Source organism: Globicephala melas, chromosome 18, assembly GCF_963455315.2.
Source record: "Globicephala melas chromosome 18, mGloMel1.2, whole genome shotgun sequence".
NCBI classification, from domain to species: domain Eukaryota; kingdom Metazoa; phylum Chordata; class Mammalia; order Artiodactyla; family Delphinidae; genus Globicephala; species Globicephala melas.
Window position 1 is genome coordinate 15,155,453 of NC_083331.1, and position 25,290 is coordinate 15,180,742.

The 25,290-nt window shown below is 41.1% G+C and overlaps 1 protein-coding gene across 2 annotated transcripts in view; it reads left to right on the forward strand.

The window, feature by feature from the left end:
* Positions 1 to 25,290, forward strand: part of SLC25A15 (solute carrier family 25 member 15) — an 80,163-nt gene that overhangs the window by 7,810 nt on the left and 47,063 nt on the right. For both annotated transcript variants that reach the window (XR_009559763.1, XM_030882427.3), the window contains exons 4-5: positions 8,581 to 8,718; positions 10,932 to 11,101. Coding sequence is in view for 1 of the 2 variants with exons in the window: in XM_030882427.3 (XP_030738287.1) it covers positions 8,581 to 8,718; positions 10,932 to 11,101 (308 nt within the window). In the remaining variant the exon portion in view is untranslated. The remainder of the gene's footprint in view (positions 1 to 8,580; positions 8,719 to 10,931; positions 11,102 to 25,290) is intronic.

Below are 25,290 nucleotides of genomic sequence, written 5' to 3' on the forward strand. Positions count from 1 at the left end.
TTGAACATTGATTTATTTTATAAGTTTTCACTCTTTTTTAAAAAAATTATTTATTTATTTTTGGCTGCATTGGGTCTTTGTTGCTGCATGCGGGCTTTCTCTAGTTGCGGCGAGTGTGGGCTACTCTTCGTTGCGGTGTGCAGGCTTCTCATTGTGGTGGCTTCTCGTTGCAGAGCACAGGCTCTAGGCTTGTGGGCTTCAGTAGTTGTAGCATGCGGGCTCAGTAGTTGTGGCTCGTGGGCTCTAGTGCTCAGACTCAGTAGTTGTGGCACACAGACTTAGTTGCTCCGTGGCATGTGGGATCTTCCCCAACCAGGGCTCAAACCCGTGTCCCCTGCATTGGCAGGTGGATGCTTAACCACTGTGCCATCAGGAAAGTCCCCATTGGTTTATTTTAAATCATTTAAAATTATTGTTATCAGCTTCGTGGTTGCAGAGGGCAGTCTTGCCTGTTGTTTTGGTGGGAATTCAAGACCCTATTGCAAACAAAGGTCCCACGTGGCTAAAGTAGGTTCCTTTTGTACTGAAGTCTTTGGGGGTGCCTGGAGATGTGCCCATTTATAGCAGGCATCCCATCTTGATAGATGGAACTTGTTTTTTAAAGGCTTGGGACTGGATGAGATCCCCCAGGGAGACAGTGTTTATAGGACTGAGCACAGATCCTAGGACCCTCCAGCAGGGAGGGGTCAGGAAAAAGAGGAAGTAAAGAAATAAGCAGAAGATAAACCAGGAGAATGTGGTGTCCCGTGGTAGAGACAGACAGGAAGGGCACTGCAGTGACTGCAGCTCTTTGCACTGGAGCGAGAGACTTCCTAGCTGAGGAGACCTGGAGTTGAGGTCTCCTTCAGCATCCTTGGAGAAGGACAGGGAAATGGAGCAACCACAGGAGATTCTGGAGCAGGTTCTGCAGTGAAGAAAGCTTCCTCTTTCACTCGGCCTAACCCAGCACCCACGTCTTTTTTGAACGTGGGGGACAGGCGGGGGGCTGCAGCTTTTTCATCAGAACAGTGGTTGCTCATTACCAGTGAGCAAATGCTGCCTGAGAGCTTACGAAGCTCTGAAGCTCTGACATGCGTGTCGTGCTTTCTTAGCCCTCACCGTGGTCCTGCGCGAGAATCCAGGCAGGTGATGGTATCCGTTTTATAGATGGGGAAACTCTGGTACAGATACTGACGCGCTGAAGATCACTGGGTTAATAAGTGACAGAGCCGGGACTGCAGCCCGTGTCTTCTGCACCCCCAATCCGGCATTCTTCCCTCAAGACCACAGGCGGGGCTCTGGAGTACTTTGTAGGGGTCAGGTCTAGAGAAAACATTAATAATTACACAGAAGCAGGGAAAGGAACTGCTTGTGATCACCTGTTACGAATTTCTGCAGTGATACAGTAAATATTCTCGGTTTGAACACTCCCTGAGTAGCGCTCTCTTTTCACCTTTGGCTGGACGGGCTCTGACACAGCAGGAGTGTTTAGGAACATGTTTGTTGAGTGGGTGACAAAACAGTTGATTCCTACAAAATCCCATCCTATGCCGACTGCCATCTGAGATCCAGTTCTAAACGTTTCTGCTATAGGCACAGCCTGGGGCCCAAGTCCCTCATCTCATGCACTGGTAGGTGAAAGCATTTATTAGAAAGCCAAAGTCCACTGCAGATCTGACTTGGCCCTGGGTTGCCCTGTATCAGCATGCTTGGGGTTCGTTCAGGCGTTACCGCCTCTTGGATGAAACAGGCGTCCATATCTGTCGATACCACCTTTGTTCCAGCGAGACTGGCAAACCCTGGTCAATGACCCTGATTGACTATGGCCTGTCAGCAGGTTGACAGAGAGTCCCAGAGGGAGGCCAAGTATGGATCTGCAGACTGGCCAAGAGACAAACCCTTTAAGCTTTGGTTTTGACAAACAATTTAAGTAGGAGTGAAGGGGGAAGGATAGAGGGGATGGCGTCGGGCACTTCCCACCCCTAGAAAAAGCCGCGTGCCGGTACAGTTGTGGAGCTGGCTCTCCTAGTGACCGTCTGACGCGTCATTCTTTAAAATCGAAAGGAAGGCCACACTGCAGGCGGTGTCTTCCTCCTGAAAGCAGGCCTGCTCCAAGCCAGCTCTTCTGAGGCCTGGCTGTGTTAACAGGCCGGCTCAGCCCTGGGCACCCACTTCACATCCACCTGAGGCACCAAGGCCAGACCACCAGGGATAGGAGATCGGGACCGGGATGGTAGGCAGCCCTTGGCTTTGTGCAGGCACACGTCAGATATTTGAGGTTCGGTTCCAGACCATCTTGCAAATTTTTTGGTTTCCCAGTGCATATAAAGCTGTGTTCACACTATACTGCAGTCTGTGCAATAGTGTTATGTCCCAAAAAGAATGTACCTACCTTAATTTAAAAATACTTTATTGCTAAAAAAAATGCTAACCATCCTCTGACAACTCAGGGTTGCCACAAACCTTCAACTTTGTTATAAAGCAGAAACTAACACACCATTGTAAAGCAATTGTACTCCAATAAAGTGTTTAAAAAAAAAAAAGAAAAAGGAATTTAAAAAATGCAGTATCTTCAAAAAGTAATAAAGTGAATTGCGATAAAACAAGGTTTGCCTATAGTAACGTTTGACCTCAGTTTCTATAACTATTAGTTCATTGTAACTTTTTTATGGTTTCAAAACACTTTTTATAAAACATTTAAAATTTTTTTATTTTATATTGGAATATAGTTGATTTACAATGTTGTGTTTCAGGTGTACAGCTAAGTGATTCAGTTATACATATATCCATTCTTTTTCAGATTATTTTCCCATATAGGTTATTAAAGAATATTGAGTAGAGTTCCCTGTGCTATTCAGTACATCCTTGTTGATCATCTATTTTATATATATGTTAATCCCAAACTCCTGATTTATCCCCCCCCACCATGTTTCCCCTTTGGAAACTATAAGTTTGTTCTCAAAGTCTGTGAATCTGTTTCTGTTTTGTAAATAAGTTCATTTGTATCATTTTTTTTAAGATTCCACATATAAGTGATATCATATGATATTTGTCTTTCTCTGTCTGACTTACTTCACTTAGTATGATAATCTCTAGCTCCCTCTGTGTTGCTGCAAATGGCATTATTTCATTCTTTTTTATGGCTGAGTAATATTCCACTGTATATATGTACCACATCTTCTTTATCCATTCCTCTGTTGATGGATGTTTAGGTTGCTTCCATGTCTTGGCTATTGTAAATAGTGCTGCTGTGAACATTGGGGTGCATGTATCTTTCTGATTTGGTTTTCTCTGGATATATGCCCAGGAGTGGAATTGCTGGATCATATGGTAGTTCTGTTTTTAGTTTTTTAAGGAGCCTCCATACTGTTCTCCATAGTGGCTGTATCAATTTACATTCCCACCAACAGTGCAGGAGGATTCCCTTTTCTCCACACCCTCTCCAGCATTTATTGTTTGTAAGCTTTTTGGTGATGGCCATTATGACTGGTGTGAGGTGATACCTCATTGTAGTTTTGATTTGCATTTCTTTAGTAATTAGTGATGTTAAGCATCTTTTCATGTGGTTTTTGGCCATCTGTATGTATTCTTTGGAGAAATGTCTATTTAGATCTTCTGTCCATTTTTTTTATTGGGTTGTTGTTTTTTTGATATAGAGCTGCATGAAGTATTTGTATATTTTGGAGATTAACCCTTGTCAGTCACTTCATTTACAAATATTTTCTCCCATTTTGTAGGTTGTATTTTTGTTTTGTTTATGGTTTCCTTTGCTGTGCAAGAGCTTTTAAGTTTAATTAGGTCCCATCTGTTTATTTTTGTTTTTATTTTCATTACTCCAGGAATAGATCCAAAAAGATATCGCTGTGATTTATGTCAGAGTGTTCTGCCTATGTTTTCCTCTAAGAGTTTTATTATTTTTTTAAAGATTTATTTATTATTTTATTTTTGGCTGTATTGGGTCTTAGTTGCGGCATGTGGGATCTCTCGTTGCAGTGCAAGGGCTCTTCCTTGTGGTGTGCAGACTTCTCTCTAGTTGTGGCACACAGGCTCCAGAGCATGTGGGCTCTGTAGTTTGTGGCACACAGGCTCTAGTTGAGGCACACGAGCTCAGTAGTTGTGGCGTGTGGGCTTAGCTGCCCCGTGGCATGTGGGATCTTAGTTCCCTGACCAGGGGTCAAACCCACGCCCCCTGCATTGTAAGGTGGATTTTTTACCACTGGACCACTGCGCAAGTCCCCTCTAAGAGTTTTATGGTATCTGGCCTTACATTTAGGTCTTTAATCCATTTTGAGTTTATTTTTGTGTATGGTGTTAGAGAATGTTCAAATTTCATTCTTTCACATGTAGTTGTCCAGTTTTCCCAGCACCATTTATTGAAGAGCCTGTCTTTTCTCCATTGTTTATTCTTGCCTCCTTTGTCATGGATTAACTGAGCATAGGTGTGTGGGTTTATTTCTGGGATTTCTTTCCTGTTCCATTGATCTATATTTCTGTTTTTGTGCCAGTACCATACTGTTATGATTACTGTAGCTTTGTAGTATAGTCTGAAGTCAGGGAGTCTGATTCCTCCAGCTCCTTTTCTCTTTCTCAGGATTGCTTTGGCTATTTGAGGTCTTTTGTGTTTCCAGACAGATGAAAAAATTTTTTGTTCCAGTTCTGTGAAAAATGCCATTGGTAGTTTGATAGGGACTGCATTGAATCTGTAGATTGCCTTGGGTAGTATGTCATTTTGACAATATTCTTCCAATCCAAGAGCATGGTATTTTTTTTTGTGTGTGTGACCGTGCCACATGGCTTGTGGGATGTTAGTTCCCCAACAAGGTATTGAACCCAGGCCCTCTGCAGTGAAAGCATGGAGTCCTAAACACTGGACTGCTGCAGAATTCCCCTGTTTATGTCATCTTTGATTTCTTTCATCAGTGTCTTATAGTTTTCAGAGTACAGGTTTTCTGCCTACTCAGGTAGGTTTATTCCTAGGTATTTTATTCTTTTTGATGTGATGGTAAATGGGATTGTTTCCTTAATTTCTCTTTTTGATCTTTTGTAGTAAGTACATAGGAATGCAAGAGATTTCTGAGTAGTAATTTTGTATCCTGCAACTTTATTGAATTCATTGATGAGTTCTAGTAGTTTCTTGGTAGCATGTTCAGGATTTTCTATGTTTAGATCATGCCATCTGCAGACAGTGATGGCTTTACTTCTATTCCAATTTCGATTCCTTTTATTTCTTTTTCTTCTTTGATTGCCATGGCTAGGACTTCCAAAACTATGTTGAATAAAAGTGGCCAGAGTGGACATCCTTGTCTCATTCCTCATCTTAGAGGAAATGCTTTTCAGCTTTTCACCGTTAAGAATGATGTTAACTGTGGGTTTGTCCTATATGGCCTTTACTATGTTGAGCTAAGTTCCCTCTGTGCCCACTTTCTGGAGAGTTTTTATCATAAATGGGTGTTGAATTTTGTCAAAAGCTTTTCCTGAATCTATTGTTGATCGTATGGTTTTTATTTTTCAGTTTGTTAATGTGGTCTATCACACTGATTGATTTGTGGATATTGAAGAATCCTTGCATCCCTGGGATAAATCCCACTTGATCATGGTGTATGACCCTTTTAATGTATTGTTGGATTCAGTTTGCTAGTATTTTGTTGAGGATTTTTGCATCTGTGTTCATCAGTGATATTGGCCTGTAATTTTCCTTTTTTGTTATATCTTTGTCTGGTTTTGGTATCAGGGTGATGGTGGCCTCATAGAATGAGTTTGGGAGTGTTCCTTCCTCTGAAATTTTTTGGAATAGTTTCAGAAGAATGGGTGTTAACTCTTCTCTAAATGTTTGATAGAATTTGCCTGTGAAGCCATCTGGTCCTGGACTTTTGTTTGTTGGGAGTTTTTTAATCACAGTTTGAATTTCATTAGTTGTGATTGGTCTGTTCATAGTTTCTGTTTCTTCCTTGTTCAGTCTTACAAGGTTGTACCTTTCTAAGAATTTGTCTGTTTCTTCTAGGTTGTCCATTTTATTGGCATATAGTTGCTTGTAGTAGTCTCTTAGGATCCTTTGTATTTCTGTGGTGTCGGTTATAACTTTTTTCATTTCTAGTTTTATTGATTTGAGCCCTCTCCCTTTTTTTCTTGATGAATCTGGCTAAAGCTTTATGAATTTTGCTTATCTTTTCAAAGAACCAGCTTTTACTTTCATTGATCTTTTCTACTGTTTCCTTCATCTCTATTTCATTTATTTCTGCTCTGATCTTTTTTTTTTTTTTTTTGCTGCACGCAGGCCTCTCACTGTTGTGGCCTCTCCCTTTGCCAAGCACAGGCTCCGGACGCGCAAGCTCAGCGGCCATGGCTCACGGGCCCAGCCGCTCCACGGCATGTGGGATCTTCCCGGACCGGGGCATGAACCCGTGTCCCCTGCATCGGCAGGCAGACTCAACCACTGCGCCACCAGGGAAGCCCTTTGCTCTGATCTTTATGATTTTTTTCCTTCCACTAACTTTGGGTTTTGTTCTTCTTTCTCTAGTTGCCTTAGGTGTAAGGTTAGGTTGTTTGAGATTTTTCTTTTTGTTTCCTGAGGTAAGATTGTATTGCTATAAACCTCCCTCTTAGAAGTGCTTTTGCTGCATCCCATAGGTTTTGGATTGTAGTGTTTCTGTTGTCATTTGTGTCTAGGTATTTTTTTAGTTCCTCTTTGATTTCTTCAGTGATCCATTGGTTGTTTAGTAATACTGTTCAGCCTCCACGTGTTTGTGTTTCTTACAGTTTTTTTTTTCCTGTGATTGACTTCCAATCTCATAGTGTTGTGGTTGGAAAAGATGCTTGATATGATTTCAGTTTTCTTAAATTTACCAAGGCTTGCTTTGTGGCCTAGCATGTGGTCTATCCTGGAGAATGCTCCATGTGCACTTGAGAAGAATGTGTATTCTGCTGCTTTCTGATGGAATGTTCTACAAATACCAATTAAGTCCATCTGGTCTAATATGTCATTTAAGGCCTGTGTTTCCTTATTGATTTTCTGTCTGGATGATCTGTCCATTGGTGTGAGTGGGGTGGTTTTTTGTAACTTTAGGACAGTTGAATATGGTAGGTCTGTTAGGCTTCTCTGCTCACAGATGGAAGAGAAATCGTGAGGGGACCTCGCCACCTGGGCAGGCTGCCTAGGGGGTTACCTTTGGGGGCTCCTGGAGGTCTGTGAGTTCTGGTCGTCCAGTGACAGCCGGATGCTGGCAGTTAACAGGCGAGTGTCACAGCTAGTTGTTGCTGTGAGCAGCTCAGTCCTTTCTGTGCAACTAAAGATCGTCCCCGTAGGTGCCAGCGGTGCTCTCGTGACAGAACGTCCTCCCAAGGCTTGGAGAGGGTCTCCTTTGCTGACCCCCGTGAACTCTCAGGAGTCTTCCTGGCGATTTGTTTCTTGTACTTTCCCCCGTATTCTTTCCAGTTTCACTCCCCTGCTGGTGACTGAGGCTGGTGGTACTGAACCCATGTGAGATGAAGTGAATTCTTGCATTTTTGTACTATGTGCATTCATTTTCCATTTATATCTCCAGCTTCTCCCTTTGCCCTACAACCGTCGAGCTTGCTGACTCACACTGGCAGCACCACTGGCCCACCTCATGCCCTCTGCAGCTGAGGTCCGGGAGGTCATCAGCTGAACTGGGAAATCTTTTTTCAATGAGCAACATTTTGGTTAAAAATGTATCCTGGGTTTTCATCTGCAGCAGTTACATTACACTTGTGGTTGTCCTGGGCTGAATCCAGAGGCACGCAGGGATGGCCTCGAAACCTGTTTTTATTTAAAGCTCAGTGGCAAACACACTGAAGTATTAATAGTGTGTGTGTTGGGGTGGTGGGACCATAGGGAATTTTTTCCCCCACATTGTTTGGTTTGGTTTGGTTTTTCTGTGTCACTTCTGTCTTAGTTCTGGCTCTGCTAGAACAAAATACCCCAGGCTGGGTGGTTTAAACAACAAAACTTTGTTTCTCATAGCTCTGGAGGCTGGAAAGTCCAAGAACAAGATGCCGGCTGATTCAGTGTCTGGTGAAGGTCCTCTTGCTGGTTTGCAGAGGGACAGCTGGCTGTGTTCTCACATGGTGGAGAGAGCGCCAGCCAGCTCTCCGGTCTCTTCTTACAGGGACACCAATCTCATCAAGAGGATTGCACCCTCCTGACCTCATCTAAACCTAACTACCTCCCAAGGGCCTTCCTCCAAATACCATCACATTGGGGGTTATGGCTTCAACTTAGGAATCTGGGGGTGAGGGGCACAAACGTCCAGCCCACAGAGCTATGCCTAATAAAGGAACACGGGCTTGCAATCAGGCAGACCTGGGTTTGAAACCTAGCGTTGCCGCTTAGCAGCTGTGTGACTCTGAGCACAGTTCGTGGCATCTCTAAGCGTCATTTTCGCCATATGAAAATTGGGGTACTGCTGTCACCCTCACAGGGTCGTGGGCTCCTCAGAGGAAGCAACAGGTGCCTCGTGGGCACTGAGGAAGTCTTCTTCTCCCCTCAAGCTTGCTCTCCTTTACCACCAGTGTTTCGGCATGCTGAGACCGAGCGAATGAATAATGGGTGGGTAACCGCCTCCTGTGCTTGCGTCCTTCCAGTGATCTGCAGAATGCAGCTGCTGGTTCCTTTGCCTCTGCCTTTGCTGCTCTGGTCCTCTGCCCCACTGAGCTTGTGAAGTGCCGACTGCAGACCATGTATGAAATGGAGATGTCGGGAAAGATAGCCAAAAGCCAGAAGTAAGTGCTGCTTGGGCACAAACGTGGGGTCTTGTTGCCTTGGTGTATCCCGTATTTTTAAATTTTTAAATTTTTAAATTTTTTTATATTTAAATTTTATGTTGTACTAAAATTAAGTGGCAGAGAAACAGTTTATCTAGTCCAAACACCCCTCTCCACCACCACTCTGAGGATAATTTTCTGAACACACTGTCTGTGGTGGTTGGAATCACCATCCACCCCATAGAACGTTGTAGGCAAGTATTTAATATCCCAAAAGTGGAGAAGCAGGGGCGTACACCCCTTCTGGCCTGTGGAGTGCATGAGGCATGACCCCCAACTATACTGGGAGGCACGTAGCAGCAGCTTTGGAATCGAGGGCTGGGCTTTTCCTAGCTGCCAGTTTGGATTCTGGGTTGAGTATTTGCTCACTCCCCAGTCTCCCCAGCACCTGGGCGCTCAGGCTGATCATCCCAGGTTCTAGCAGTGACTTCCTTACCTCCTCCCGAATCCTTCAAGTGCACCTACAAACCAGTCAGCTTCTGAAAACATCCACGCAAACCCTCGTAAGCATAGCAAGTCTTCAGTGATCCAGTCACTCTCCAACTCTGTCTTGAAAACAGATTCTAGTTACCCTGTGAGTGTATGTATCATATAGAATCTGATTTATTATATATTTGAATTGAAAATCAGTTTATTATCCTTGTTAATCTCAAAACTTGCTTATTTATCTAAACTAAAGGTTTGCTCGTGGTTGTTGCTAAAGTTAACTCAAAGCCAGTAAATCTCCTGGGAAAAACCATTAGGTAAACTGACCATTTTTAGAGTCATCACTTTCCATCCAGTGAGGATGGGGTTCATAATAGCGCCCTATTTCCTGCACCTGTGAGATTCATTACAAGAAATTCAAATCAATTATTCATAGCCTAGAAGTTCAAAACTTTAAGTCTTTAATGCTTTTTTATTGAGATACAGTGTACACACAGTAACAGGAACACACCCAGAAATCACAGGAAATCCTAGGTGTGCAGTTCCACAAGTAGTGACAAAATGAACACGCCTTTGTAAACTGGTACCTAGATAAAGAAACAGATCATGAACAGCACCCAGAAAGTTGCCCTTGGGTCCCTTAAAAGTCGTTTAAAGTATTTTTAAAGAAAGCAATTGTTAGATCCAAAGGACTTAGGTAGACGGACACTCTGTACAAAAGTAAATATTGGCTAACTGTATTTTAGGTATAGCAGTGCCCAAGCCTGGGATTTGGTAGCTTGGGGTTAAGACCTGGATTGGAAGCAGGCTAAGTGTGTGGAGTGGGATGACTTTGTTTCTTCTTCATTGTATTGATAGAAGGAGGGGGCACTGCAGGCAGGGCCTGGCTAGGGGGTAATGCCTGGGAAGGAAGATCATCAATAAAAGCAGGTGGCCTTTGTTCCTGGGGGCCTGATCCTTCCCTGATCCAAGCCAGGTCACCTGCTGAGAACAAAGTGAGGAGTGAGGGGCTGGCTAAGCTGACGGGTGGTTTGTGGTGCTTCTCCTCCCAGGGATAGGCCTGCGCCGCTACACCACCAGGAAGAGGAGCCTGCACGGAAAGTGCCCGTGTTCTGGCTCCCGCAGGCTCTGATCTGCTTCAAGTAAAAAATGTTTACACACCGACCTCGCTAAGAACTAAATACTGGGTGCATCTAGAGCCTTACAGGAGCTAGAGCTCAGCTCTGGGAATTTCTTTTGTCTTGCCTTTAAGTAACATTTAAGGCTTGTTGCTCACTTCCCTGGACGAATGCAAAACAAAACAAACCCTAAACACCTGAACCAATTCCCTCAAAATACACAAGCTCAAAAGAAAGGCTGAGGAGATAGGAATCAAGGCAGGTAAGGGACTGGGCACGTACAGTGCCATTTTATTTGCTCTGAGTTTGGACAATCTCATTGTAATTTCACTTACTACTGAAAAAATGGGTATTGGCTCTTTTAGATCTTTGACAACGATTTCTAGAAATGTATGCATTCGTTGTCATAAAATATCTTTACACAGACTAGTTCAAGTAATAAAACTTGTTACAAAATAATTGTAAACTTGTCTTTCTCGGAGATATTTCCTTCCCACAAAAACCTTTTATTGCTGGAATTCTGGTTCCTCTGTTTATAAAATGAGCTACTTCCTTGTTGGAGCTCCATCAGGTCTGCTAGTTGGGTGTGAATGCTGTTCTTATCTGTCACCCCGTGTGTCCCCCCAGCACAGTTTGGTCTGTCGTGAAGAGTATCCTTAGGAAGGACGGCCCCTTGGGCTTCTACCATGGACTCTCGAGCACTTTACTTCGAGAAGTACCGGGCTACTTCTTCTTCTTCGGTGGCTATGAGCTGAGCCGATCGTTTTTTGCATCGGGGAGATCAAAAGATGAACTAGGTAAGTGTGTTGGCAGGGACAGCAGGTGGATTCGACGGTGTCTGCTTCCCAGTGGTGTAGTCTCGGTGGCTTCTGTGCACTTCGCCCCTTGTGGGGGTTCCGCTTGGCACTGGGAGTTTCTGGATGCCGGGGAGTACCGTGCAGCGGGTAACAGCGAGCACCATCCTCCAGCCTTGGTAACTTCCTCAGGGCAGAGGCTGCAGCAGGACATCCCCAACTTTTTTTTTTTTAACATCTTTATTGGAGTATAATTGATTTACAATGGTGTGTTAGTTTCTGCCGTATAACAAAGTGAATCAGCTATACGTATACATATATCCCCATATCTCCTCCCTCTTGCATCGCCCTCCCACCCTCCCTATCCCACCCCTCTAGGTGGACACAAAGCACTGAGCTGATCTCCCTGTGCTATGTGGCTGCTTCCCACTAGCTATCTATTTTACATGTGGTAGTGTATATATGTCCATGCCACTCTCTCACTTCGTCCCAGCTTATCCTTCCCCCTCCCTGTGTCCTCAAGTCCATTCTCTATATCTGCATCTTTTTTTTTTTTTAACATCTTTATTGGGGTATAATTGCTTTACAATGGTGTGTTAGTTTCTGCTTTATAACAAAGTGAATCAGTCATACATAAACATATGTTCCCATATGTCCTCCCTCTTGTGTCTCCCTCCCTCCCACCCTCCCCATCCCACCCCTCCAGGCTGTCACAAAGCACCAAGCCAATATCCCTGTGCCATGCAGCTGCTTCCCAGTAGCTATCTACCTTACTATGTTTGTTAGTGTGTACGTGTCCATGACTCCCCCCCCGCCCTGTCACAGCTCACCCTTCCCCCTCCCCATAACCCCAAGTCCGTTCTCTAGGAGGTCTGAGTCTCTATTCCTGTCTTACCCCTAGGTTCTTCATGACATTTTTTTTTTCTTAAATTCCATATATATGTGTTAGCATACAGTACCTGTCTTTTTCTTTCTGACTTACTTCACTCTGTATGACAGACTCTAGGTCTATCCACCTCATTACAAATAGCTCAATTTCGTTTCTTTTTATGGCTGAGTAATATTCCATTGTATATATGTGCCACATCTTCTTTATCCATTCATCCGATGATGGGCACTTAGGTTGTTTCCATCTCCGGGCTATTGTAAATAGAGCTGCAATGAACATTTTGGTACATGACTCTTTTTGAATTTTGGTTTTCTCAGGGTATATGCCCAGTAGTGGGATTGCTGGGTCATATGGTAGTTCTATTTGTAGTTTTTTAAGGAACCTCCATAGTGGCTGAACCAATTCACATTCCCACCAGCAGTGCAAGAGTGTTCCCTTTTCTTCACACCCTCTCCAGCATTTATTGTTTCTAGATTTTTTGATGATGGCCATTCTGACTGGTGTGAGATGATATCTCATTGTAGTTTTGATTTGCATTTCTCTAATGATTAATGATGTTGAGCATTCTTTCATGTGTTTGTTGGCAGTCTGTATATCTTCTTTGGAGAAATGTCTATTTAGGTCTTCTGCCCATTTTTGGATTGGGTTGTTTGTTTTTTTTGTTATTGAGCTGCATGAGCTGCTTGTAAATTTTGGAGATTAATCCTTTGTCGGTTGCTTCATTTGCAAATATTTTCTCCCATTCTGAGGGTTGTCTTTTGGTCTTGTTTATGGTTTCCTTTGCTGTGCAAAAGCTTTGAAGTTTCATTAGGTCCCATTTGTTTATTTTTGTTTTTATTTCCATTACTCTAGGAGGTGGGTCAGAAAGGATCTTGCTGTGATTTATGTCATAGAGTGTTCTGCCTATGTTTTCCTTCTAAGAGTTTGATAGTTTCTGGCCTTACATTTAGTTCTTTAATCCATTTTGAGCTTATTTTTGTGTATGGTGTTAGGGAGTGATCTAATCTCATACTTTTACATGTACCTGTCCAGTTTTCCCAGCACCACTTATTGAAGAGGCTGTCCTTTCTCCACTGTACATTCCTGCCACCTTTATCAAAGATAAGGTGTTCATATGTGCGTGGGTTTATCTCTGGGCTTTCTATCCTGTTCCATTGATCTATTTTTCTGTTTTTGTGCCAGTACCATACTGTCTTGATAACTGTAGCTTTGTAGTATAGTCTGAAGTCAGGGAGCCTGGTTCCTCCAGTTCCTTTTTTCGTTCTCAAGATTGCTTTGGCTATTCAGGGTCTTTTGTGTTTCCATACAAATTGCAAAATTTTTTGTTCTAGTTCTGTGAAAAATGCCAGTGGTAGTTTGATAGGGATTGCATTGAATCTATAGATTGCTTTGGGTAGTAGAGTCATTTTCACAATGTTGATTCTTCCAATCCAAGAACATGGTATATCTCTCCATCTATTTGTATCATCTTTAATTTCTTTCATCAATGTCTTATAATTTTCTGCAGGTCTTATAATTTTCTGCAGGTCTTTTGTCTCCTTAGGTAGGTTTATTCCTAGATATTTTATTCTTTTTGTTGCAATGGTAAATGGGAGTGTTTTCTTGATTTCACTTTCAGATTTTTCATCATTAGTATATAGGAATGCCAGAGATTTCTGTGCATTTATTTTGTATCCTGCCACTTTACCAAATTCATTGATTAGCTCTAGTAGTTTTCTGGTAGCATCTTTAGGATTCTCTATGTATAGTATCATGTCATCTGCAAACAATGACAGCTTTACTTCTTCTTTTCCGATTTGGATTCCTTTTGTTTCCTTTTCTTCTCTGATTGCTGTGACTAAAACTTCCAAAACTATGTTGAATAAGAGTGGTGAGAGTGGGCAACCTTGTCTTGTTCCTGATCTTAGTGGAAATGCTTTCAGTTTTTCACCACTGAGGATGATGTTTGCTGTGGGCTTGTCATATATGGCCTTTATTATGTTGAGGAAAGTTCCCTCTATGCCTACTTTCTGCAGGGTTTTTATCATAAATGGGTGTTGAATTTTGTCAAAAGCTTTCTCTGCATCTATTGAGATGATCATATGGTTTTTCTCCTTCAATTTGTTAATATGGTGTATCACATTGATTGATTTGCGTATACTGAAGAATCCTCACATTCCTGGAATAAACCCCACTTGATCATGGTGTGTGATCCTTTTAATGTGCTGTTGGATTCTGTTTGCTAGTATTTTGTTGAGGATTTTTGCATCTATGTTCATCAGTGATATTGGCCTGTAGTTTTCTTTCTTTGTGACATCCTTGTCTGGTTTTGGTATCAAGGTGATGGTGGCCTCGTAGAAGGAGTTTGGGAGTGTTCCTCCCTCTGCTATATTTTGGAAGAGTTTGAGAAGGATAGGTGTTAGCTCTTCTCTAAATGTTTGATAGAATTCGCCTGTGAAGCCATCTGGTCCTGGGCTTTTGTTTGTTGGAAGATTTTTAATCATAGTTTCAATTTCAGTGCTTGTGATTGGTCTGTTCATATTTTCTATTTCTTCCTGATTCAGTCTTGGTAGGTTGTGCATTTCTAAGAATTTGTCCATTTCTTCCAGGTTGTCCATTTTATTGGCATAGAGGTGCTTGTAGTAATCTCTCATGATCTTTTTTATTTCTGCAGTGTCAGTTGTTACCTCTCCTTTTTCATTTCTAATTCTATTGATTTGAGTCTTCTCCCTTTTTTTCTTGATAAGTCTGGCTAGTGGTTTATCTATTTTGTTTATCTTCTCAAAGAACCAGCTTTTAGTTTTATTGATCTTTGCTATTGTTTCCTTCATTTCTTTTTCATTTATTTCTGATCTGATTTTTATGATTTCTTTCCTTCTAGCTTTGGGGTTTTTTTGTTCTTCTTTCTCTAATTGCTTGAGGTGCAAGGTTAGGTTGTTTATTCGAGATGTTTCCTGCTTCTTAAGGTGGGCTTGTATTGCTATAAACTTCCCCCTTAGAACTGCTTTTGCTGCATCCCATAGGTTTGGGGTCGTTGTGTCTCCATTGTCATTTGTTTCTAGGTATTTTTTGATTTCCTCTTTGATTTCTTCAGTGATCACTTCATTATTAAGTAGTGTATTGTTTAGCCTCCATGTGTTTTTATTTTTTACAGATCTTTTCCTGTAATTGATATCTAGTCTCATGGCGTTGTGGTCAGAAAAGATACTTGATACAATTTCAATTTTCTTAAATTTACCAAGGCTTGATTTGTGACCCAAGATATGATCTATCCTGGAGAATGTTCCATGAGCAGTTGAGAAGAAAGTGTATTCTGTTGTTTTTGGATGGAGTGTCCTATAAATATCAATTAAGTCCATCTTGTTTAATGTATCATTTAAAGCTTGTGTTTCCTTATTTATTTTCCTTTTGGATGATCTCTCCATGAGTGAAAGTGGGGTGTTTAAGTCCCCTACTATGAATGTGTTACTGTCGATTTCCCCTTTTATGGCTGTTAGTATTTGCCTTATGTATTGAGGTGCTCCTATGTTGGGTGCATAAATATTTACAATTGTTATATCTTCTTCTTGGATCAATCCCTTGATCATTATGTAGTGTCCTTCTTTGTCTCTTTTAATAGTCCTTATTTTAAAGTCTATTTTGTCTGATATGAGAATTGCTACTCCAGCTTTCTTTTGGTTTCCATTTGCATGGAATATCTTTTTCCATCCCCTTACTTTCAGTCTGTATGTGTCTCTAGGTCTGAAGTGGGTCTCTTGTAGACAGCATATATGAGGGTCTTGTTTTTGTATCCATTCAGCTAATCTGTGTCTTTTGGTGGGAGCATTTAGTCCATTTACATTTAAGGTAATTATCGATATGTATGTTCCCATTCCCATTTTCTTAATTGTTTTGGGTTCGTTATTGTAGGTCTTTTCCTTCTCTTGTGTTTCTTGCCTAGAGAAGATCCTTTAGCATTTGTTGTAAAGCTGGTTTGGTGGTGCTGAACTCTCTCAGCTTTTGCTTGTCTGTAAAGGTTTTAATTTCTCCATCAAATCTGAATGAGATCCTTGCTGGGTAGAGTAGTCTTGGCTGCAGGTTTTTCTCCTTCATCACTTTCAGTATGTCCTGCCACTCCCTTCTGGCTTGTAGGGTTTCTGCTGAGAGATCAGCTGTTAACCTTATGGGGATTCCCTTATGTGTTATTTGTTGTTTTTCCCTTGCTGCTTTTAATATGCTTTCTTTGTATTTAATTTTTGACAGTTTGATTAATATGTGTCTTGGCGTATTTCTTCTTGTATTTATCCTGTATGGGACTCTCTGTGCTTCCTGGACTTGATTAACTATTTCCTTTCCCATATTAGGGAAGTTTTCAACTATAATCTCTTCAAATATTTTCTCAGTCTCTTTCTTTTTTTCTTCTGGAGCCCCTATAATTCGAATGTTGGTGCGTTTAATGTTGTCCCAGAGGTCTCTGAGACTGTCCTCAGTTCTTTTCATTCTTTTTTCTTTATTCTGCTCTGCAGTAGTTATTTCCACTATTTTATCTTCCAGGTCCCTTATCCGTTCTTCTGCCTCAGTTATTCTGCTATTGATCCCATCTAGAGTACTTTTAATTTCATTTATTGTGTTGTTCATCATTGCTTGTTTCATCTTTATTTCTTCTAGGTCCTTGTTAACTGTTTCTTGCATTTTGTCCATTCTATTTCCAAGATTTCGGATCATCTATCATTATTCTGAATTCTTTTTCAGGTAGACTGGCTATTTCCTCTGCATTTGTTAGGTCTGGTGCATTTTTATCTTGCTCCTTTATCTGCTGTATGTTTTTCTGTCTTCTCATTTTGCTTATCTTACTGTGTTTGGGGTCTCCTTTTTGCAGACTGCAGGTTCGTAGTTCCCGCTGTTTTTGATGTCTGTTTCCAGTGGCTAAGGTTGGTTCAGTGGGTTGTGTAGGCTTCCTGGTGGAGGGGACTAGTGCCTGTGTTCTGGTGGATGAGGCTGGATCTTGTCTCTCTAGTGGGCAGGTTCACGTCTGGTCGTGTGTTTTGGGGTGTCTGTGGCCTTATTATGATTTTAGGCAGCCTCTCTGCTAATGGGTGGGGTTGTGTTCCTGTTTTGCTAGTTGTTTGGCATAGGTTGTCCAGCACTGTGGCTTGCTGGTCGTTGAGTGAAGCTGGGTGCTGGTGTTAAGATGGAGGTATCTGGGAGATTTTCGCCGTTTGATATTATGTGGAGCTGGGAGGTCTCTTGTGGACCAGTGTCCTGAAGTTGGCTCTCCTACCTCAGAGGTAGAGCCCTGACTCCTGGCTGGAGCACCAAGAGCCTTTCATCCACACGGCTCAGAATAAAAGGGAGAAAAAGTAGAGGGAATTAGTAGAAGTATGAGGAAAGAAAGAAGGAAAGGAGGGAAGGAAGAAAGAAAGAAGCAAAGAAGGAAAGAAGGCAAGAAGGAAAGAAAGGAGGGAGGGAGGGAGGAAGGAAGGAGAGAGGGAAAGAAGGAAAAAAGACAGAAGATACAGTAAAAATAAAAGTATAATAAAGTTATTGAATTAAAAAATTCTTATTTAGAAAAAAAAAGGGATAGAACCTTAGGACAAACGTTGGAAGCAAAGCTATACAGACGAAATCTTACACAGAAGCATACACATACACCCTCACTAAAAGAGGTAAAGGGGGAAAAATCATAAATCTTTCTGTCAGAGACCACCTCCTCAATTTGGGATGATTCATTGTCTAAAGGAGGGAAGGAAGGAAGGAAAGAAAGAAAGAACAAAGGTAAAGTATAAAAACGTTATTAAAATTAAAATTGATTATTAAGAAAAAATTTTTTAAAAAATTTTAAAATTTTTAAAAAATTTTAAAAAATTTAAAACTTTAAAATTTAAACTTTTTTTAAATTTAATTTAAAAATTTAAATTTTAGATTTAAATTTTATTTAAATTAAATTTATAAATTTAAATTAAATTTTAAAATTTAAAATTTTTTAAATTAAATTTAAATTAAAAGTTAATTTTTAATTTAAATTTAAAATTTAAAAATTTAAAAATTTTTTAAATTAAATTAAATTTAAATTAAATTTTAAATTTTAAAATTTTTTAAATTTTTTAAATTTTTTAAATTAAAAATTTAAATTTTTTAAATTTTAAAATTTAAAAAATTAAAAAAAAAACCATGGACGGATAGAACCCTAGGACAAATGGTGGAAGCAAGACTATACAGACAAGATCTCACACAGAAGCATACACATACACATTCACAAAAAGAGGAATAGGGAAAAAAATAATAGATCTTGCTCCTAAAGTCCACTTCCTTAATTTGGGATGATTGGTTGTCTATTCATGTATTCCACAGATGCAGGGTACATCAAGTTGATTGTGGAGCTTTAATCCGCTGCTTCTGAGGCTGCTGGGAGAGATTTCCCCTTCTCTTCTTTGTTCTCACAGCTCCCAGGGGCTCAGCTTTGGATTTGGCCCTGCCTCTGCGTGTAGGTCGCTGGAGGGCGTCTGTTTTTTGCTCAGACAGGACGGGGTTAAAGGAGCCGCTGATTCGGGGGCTCTGGTGCACTCAGGCCGGCGGGGAGGGAGGGCCACGGAGTGCGGGGCGGGCCTGCGGCGGCAAAGTCCGGCGTGACTTTGCACCAGCCTGAGGTCCGCCGTACGTTCTCCCGGGGAAGTTGTCCCTGGATCCCGGGACCCTGGCAGTGGCGGGCTGCACAGGCTCCGCGGAAGAAGGGTGTGGAGAGTGACCTGTGCTCGCACACAGGCCCCTTGGCGGCAGCAGCAGCCTTAGCGTCTCCCGCCCGTCTCTGGGGTTCGCGCTTTTAGCCGCGGCTCGTGCCCGTCTCTGGAGTTCCTTTAAGTAGCGTTCTTAAACCCCTCTCCTCACGCACCAGGAAACAAAGAGGGAAGAAAAAGTCTCTTGCCTCTTCGGCAGGTGCAGAGTTTTTGCCGGACTCCCTCCCGGCTAGCCGTGGCGCACTAACCCCCTTCAGGCTGTGTTCAAGCCGCCAACCCCAGTTCTCTCCCTGCGCTCCGACCGAAGCCGTGCCTCAGCTCCCAGGCCCGCCCGCCCCGGCGGGTGAGCAGACAAGCCTCTCGGGCTGGTGAGTGCCGGTCGGCACCGATCCTCTGTGCGGGAATCTCCCCGCTTTGCCCTCCACACCCCTGTGGCTGCGCTCTCCTCCGCGGCTTTGAAGCTTCCCCCCTCTGCCACCCGCAGTCTCCGCCTGCGAAGGGGCTTCCTAGTGTGTGGAAACTTTTCCTCCTTCACAGCTCTCTCCCACTGGTGCAGGTGCCGTCCCTATTCTTTTGTCTCTGTTTTTTCTTTTTTTTTTTCTTTTGCCCTACCCAGGTACGTGGGGGAGTTTCTTGCCTTTTGGGAGGTCTGAGGTCTTCTGCCAGCCTTCAGTAGGTGTTCTGTAGGAGTTGTTCCACGTGTAGACGTATTTCTGGTGTATCTGTGGGGAGGAAGGTGATCTCCGCGTCTCACTCTTCCGCCATCATCAAGGTCCCCCTATGTCTGCATCTTTATTCCTGTCCTGCCCCTAGGTTCTTCAGAACCTTTTTTTTTTTTAGATTCCATATATATGTATGTGTTAGCATACAATATTTGTTTTTCTCTTTCTGACTTACCTCACTCTGTATGATAGTCAATAGGTCCATCCACGTCTCTACAAATGACCCAATTTCGTTTCTTTTTATGGCTGAGTCATATTCCATTGTATATATGTGCCACATCTTCTTTATCCATTCATCTGTCGATGGACACTTAGGTTGCTTCCCTGTCCTGGCTATTGTAAATAGTGCTGCAGTGAACATTGTGGTACATGACTCTTTTTGAATTATGGTTTTCTCTGGGTATATGCCAGTAGTGGGATTGATCGGTCGTATGGTAGTTCTATTTTTAGTTTTTTAAGGAATCTCCATACTGTTCTCCATAGTGGCTGTATCAGTTTACATTCCCACCAACAGTGCAAAAGGTTCCCTTTTCACCACACCCTCTCCAGCATTTATTGTTTGTAGATTTTTAGATAATGGCCATTCTGACTGGTGTGAGATGATATCTCATTGTAGTTTTGATTTGCATTTCTCTAACGATTAGTGATGTTGCGCATCCTTTCATGTGCTTCTTGGTGATCTGTATATCTTCTTTGGAGAAATGTCTTTTTAGGTCTTCTGCCCATTTTTGGATTGGGTTTGTTTTTCTGATATTGAGCTGCAAGAGCTGCTTGTATATTTTGGAGGTTAATCCATTGTCAGCTGCTTCATTTGCAAGTATTTTCTCCCATTCTGAGGGTTGTCTTTTCATCTTGTTTATGGTTTCCTTTGCTGTGCAGAAGCTTTTAGTTTCATTAGGTCCCATTTGTTTATTTTTATTTCCATTTCTCTAGGAGGTGGGTCAAAAAGGATCTTGCTGTGATTTATGTCATAGAGTGTTCTGCCTGTGTTTTCCTCTAAGAGTTTTATAGTGTCTGGCCTTATATTTAGGTCTTAAATCCATTTTGAGTTTATTTATGTGTATAGTGTTAAGGAGTGTTCTAATTTCATTCTTTTACATGTAGCTGTCCAGTTTTCCCAGCACCACTTATTGAAGAGGCTGTCTTTTCTCCATTGTATATTCTTGCCTCCTTTATCAAAGATAAGGTGACCATATGTGTGTGAGTTTATCTCTGGGCTTTCTACCCTGTTCCATTGATCTATATTTCTTTTTTGTGTCAGTACCATACTGTCTGAATTACTGTAGCCTTGTAGTATAGTCTGAAGTCAGGGAGCCAGATTCCTCCAGCTCCATTTTTCTTTCTCAAGATTGATTTGGCTATTCGGGGTCTTTTGTGTTTCCATACAAACTGTGAAATTTTTTGTTCTAGTTCTGTGAAAAATGCCAGTGGTAGCTTGATAGGGATTGCATTGAATCTGTAGATTGCTTTGGGTAGTATACTCATTTTCACAATGTTGATTCTTCCAACCCAAGAACATGGTATATCTCTACATCTGATTGAATCCTCTTTAATTTCTTTCATCAGTGTCTTATAGTTTTCTGTATAGCCGTCTTTTGTTTCCTTAGGTAGGTTTTATTCCAAGGTATTCTGTTCTTTTTGTTGCAATGGTAAATGGGAGTGTTTCCTTAATTCCTCTTTCAGATTTTTCATCCTTAGTGTATAGGAATGCAAGAGATTGCTGAGCATTAATTTTGTATCCTGCTACTTTACCAAATTCATTGATTAGCTAGTTTTCTGGTGGCATCTTTAGGATTCTCGATGTATAGTATCATGTCATCTGCAAACAGTGACAGTTTTCCTTCTTCTTTTCCGATTTGGATGCCTTTTCTTTTTCTTCTCTGATTGCTGTGACTAAAACTTCCAAAACTGTGTTGAATAACAGTGGTGAGAGTGGGCAACCTTGTCTTGTTCCTGATCTTAGAGGAAATGGGTTCTCTTTTTCACCACTGAGAATGATGTTGGCTGTGGGTTTGTCATATATGGCCTTTATCATGTTGAGGTAAGTTCCCTCTGTGCCTACTTTCTGGAGAGTTTTTATCATAAATGGGTATTGAATTTTGTCAAAAGCTTTTTCTGCATTTGTTGAGATTATCATATGGTTTTTATCCTTCAGTTTATTAATATGGTGTATCACATTGATTGATTTGCATATATTGAAGAATCCTTGCATTCCTGGGATAAATCCCACTTGATCATGGTGTGTGATCCTTTTAATGTGCTGTTGGATTCTGTTTGCTAGTATTTTGTTGAGGATTTTTGCATCTATGTTCATCAGTGATATTGGCCTGTAGTTTTCTTTCTTTGTGACATCTTTGTCTGGTTTTGCTATCAGGGTGATGGTGGCCGCATAGAAGGAGTTTGGGAGTCTTCCTCCCTCTGCTATATTTTGGAAGAATTTGAGAAGGATCCGTGTTAGCTCTTCTCTAAATGTTTGATAGAATTCACCTGGGAAGCCATGTAGTCCTGGGCTTTTGTTTGTTGGAAGATTTGTAATCACAGTTTCAATTTCAGTGCTTGTGATTGGTCTGTTTATATTTTCTGTTTCTTCCTGATTCAGTCTCAGAAGGTTGTGCTTTTCTAAGAATTTGTCCATTTCTTCCAGGTTGTCCATTTTATTGGCATGTAGTTACTTGTAGTAATGTCACATGATCCTATGTATTTCTGCAGTGTCAGTTGTTACTTCTTCTATTTCATTTCTAATTCTATTGATTTGAGTCCTCTCCCCTTTTTTCTTGATGAGTCTGGCTAATGGTTTATCAATTTTGTTTATCTTCTCAGAGAACCAGCTTTTAGTTTTATTGATCTTTGCTATCATTTCCTTCATTTCTTTTTTTTTTAACATCTTTATTGGGGTATAATTGCTTTACAATGGTGTGTTAGTTTCTGCTTTATAACAAAGTGAATCAGTTATACATATACATATGTTCCCATATGTCTTCCCTCTTGCGTCTCTCTCCCTCCCTCCCACCCTCCCTATCCCACCCCTCCAGGTTGTCACAAAGCACCGAGCCAATATCCCTGTGCCATGCGGCCGCTTCCCACTAGCTATCTACCTTACTACGTTTGTTAGTGTGTATATGTCCATGACTCTCTCTCGCCCTGTCACAGCTCACCCTTCCCCCTCCCCATATCCTCAAGTCTGTTCTCCAGTAGGTCTGCATGTTTATTCCTGTCTTACCCCTAGGTTCTTCATGACATTTTTTTTCCCCTTAAATTCCATATATATGTGTTAGCATACGGTATTTGTCTTTTTCTTTCTGACTTACTTCACTCTGTATGACAGACTCTGGGTCTATCCACCTCATTACAGATAGCTCAATTTCGTTTCTTTTTATGGCTGAGTAATATTCCATTGTATATATGTGCCACATCTTCTTTATCCATTCATCCGATGATGGGCACTTAGGTTGTTTCCATCTCCGGGCTATTGTAAATAGAGCTGCAATGAACATTTTGGTACATGACTCTTTTTGAATTTTGGTTTTCTCAGGGTATATGCCCAGTAGTGGGATTGCTGGGTCATATGGTAGTTCTATTTGTAGTTTTTTAAGGAACCTCCATACTGTTCTCCATAGTGGCTGAACCAATTCACATTCCCACCAGCAGTGCAAGAGTGTTCCCTTTTCTTCACACCCTCTCCAGCATTTATTGTTTCTAGATTTTTTGATGATGGCCATTCTGACTGGTGTGAGATGATATCTCATTGTAGTTTTGATTTGCATTTCTCTAATGATTAATGATGTTGAGCATTCTTTCATGTGTTTGTTGGCAGTCTGTATATCTTCTTTGGAGAAATGTCTGTTTAGGTCTTCTGCCCATTTTTGGATTGGGTTGTTTGTTTTTTCGTTATTGAGCTGCATGAGCTGCTTGTAAATTTTGGAGATTAATCCTTTGTCAGTTGCTTCATTTGCAAATATTTTCTCCCATTCTGAGGGTTGTCTTTTGGTCTTGTTTATGGTTTCCTTTGCTGTGCAAAAGCTTTGAAGTTTCATTAGGTCCCATTTGTTTGTTTTTATTTCCATTACTCTAGGAGGTGGGTCAGAAAGGATCTTGCCGTGATTTATGTCATAGAGTGTTCTGCCTATGTTTTCCTTCTAAGAGTTTGATAGTTTCTGGCCTTACATTTAGTTCTTTAATCCATTTTGAGCTTATTTTTGTGTATGGTGTTAGGGAGTGATCTAATCTCATACTTTTACATGTACCTGTCCAGTTTTCCCAGCACCACTTATTGAAGAGGCTGTCCTTTCTCCACTGTACATTCCTGCCACCTTTATCAAAGATAAGGTGTCCATATGTGCGTGGGTTTATCTCTGGGCTTTCTATCCTGTTCCATTGATCTATCTTTCTGTTTTTGTGCCAGTACCATACTGTCTTGATTACTGTAGCTTTGTAGTATAGTCTGAAGTCAGGGAGCCTGGTTCCTCCAGCTCCTTTTTTCGTTCTCAAGATTGCTTTGGCTATTCGGGGTCTTTTGTGTTTCCATACAAATTGCAAAATTTTTTGTTCTAGTTCTGTGAAAAATGCCAGTGGTAGTTTGATAGGGATTGCATTGAATCTGTAGATTGCTTTGGGCAGTATAGTCATTTTCACAATGTTGATTCTTCAATCCAAGAACATGGTATATCTCTCCATCTATTTGTATCATCTTTAATTTCTTTCATCAGTGTCTTATAATTTTCTGCATACAGGTCTTTTGTCTCCTTAGGTAGGTATATTCCTAGATATTTTATTCTTTTTGTTGCAATGGTAAATGGGAGTGTTTTCTTGATTTCACTTTCAGATTTTTCATCATTAGTATATAGGAATGCCAGAGATTTCTGTGCCTTAATTTTGTATCCTGCTACTTTACCAAATTCATTGATTAGCTCTAGTAGTTTTCTGGTAGCATCTTTAGGATTCTCTATGTATAGTATCATGTCATCTGCAAACAGTGATAGCTTTACTTCTTCTTTTCCGATTTGGATTCCTTTTATTTCCTTTTCTTCTGATTGCTGTGGCTAAAACTTCCAAAACTATGCTGAATAAGAGTGGTGAGAGTGGGCAACCTTGTCTTGTTCCTGATCTTAGTGGAAATGCTTTCAGTTTTTCACCATTGAGGATGATGTTTGCTGTGGGCTTGTCATATATGGCCTTTATTATGTTGAGGAAAGTTCCCTCTATGCCTACTTTCTGCAGGGTTTTTATCATAAATGGGTGCTGAATTTTGTCAAAAGCTTTCTCTGCATCTATTGAGATGATCATATGGTTTTTCTCCTTCAATTTGTTAATATGGTTTATCACATTGATTGATTTGCGTATACTGAAGAATCCTCACATTCCTGGAATAAACCCCACTTGATCATGGTGTATGATCCTTTTAATGTGCTGTTGGATTCTGTTTGCTAGTATTTTGTTGAGGATTTTTGCATCTATGTTCATCAGTGATATTGGCCTGTAGTTTTCTTTCTTTGTGACATCCTTGTCTGGTTTTGGTATCAAGGTGATGGTGGCCTCGTAGAAGGAGTTTGGGAGTGTTCCTCCCTCTGCTATATTTTGGAAGAGTTTGAGAAGGATAGGTGTTAGCTCTTCTCTAAATGTTTGATAGAATTCTCCTGTGAAGCCATCTGGTCCTGGGTGTTGTTTGTTGGAAGATTTTTAATCACAGTTTCAATTTCAGTGCTTGTGATTGGTCTGTTCATATTTTCTATTTCTTCCTGATTCAGTCTTGGCAGCTTGTGCATTTCTAAGAATTTGTCCATTTCTTCCAGGTTGTCCATTTTATTGGCATAGAGGTGCTTGTAGTAATCTCTCATGATCTTTTTTATTTCTGCAGCGTCAGTTGTTACCTCTCCTTTTTCATTTCTAATT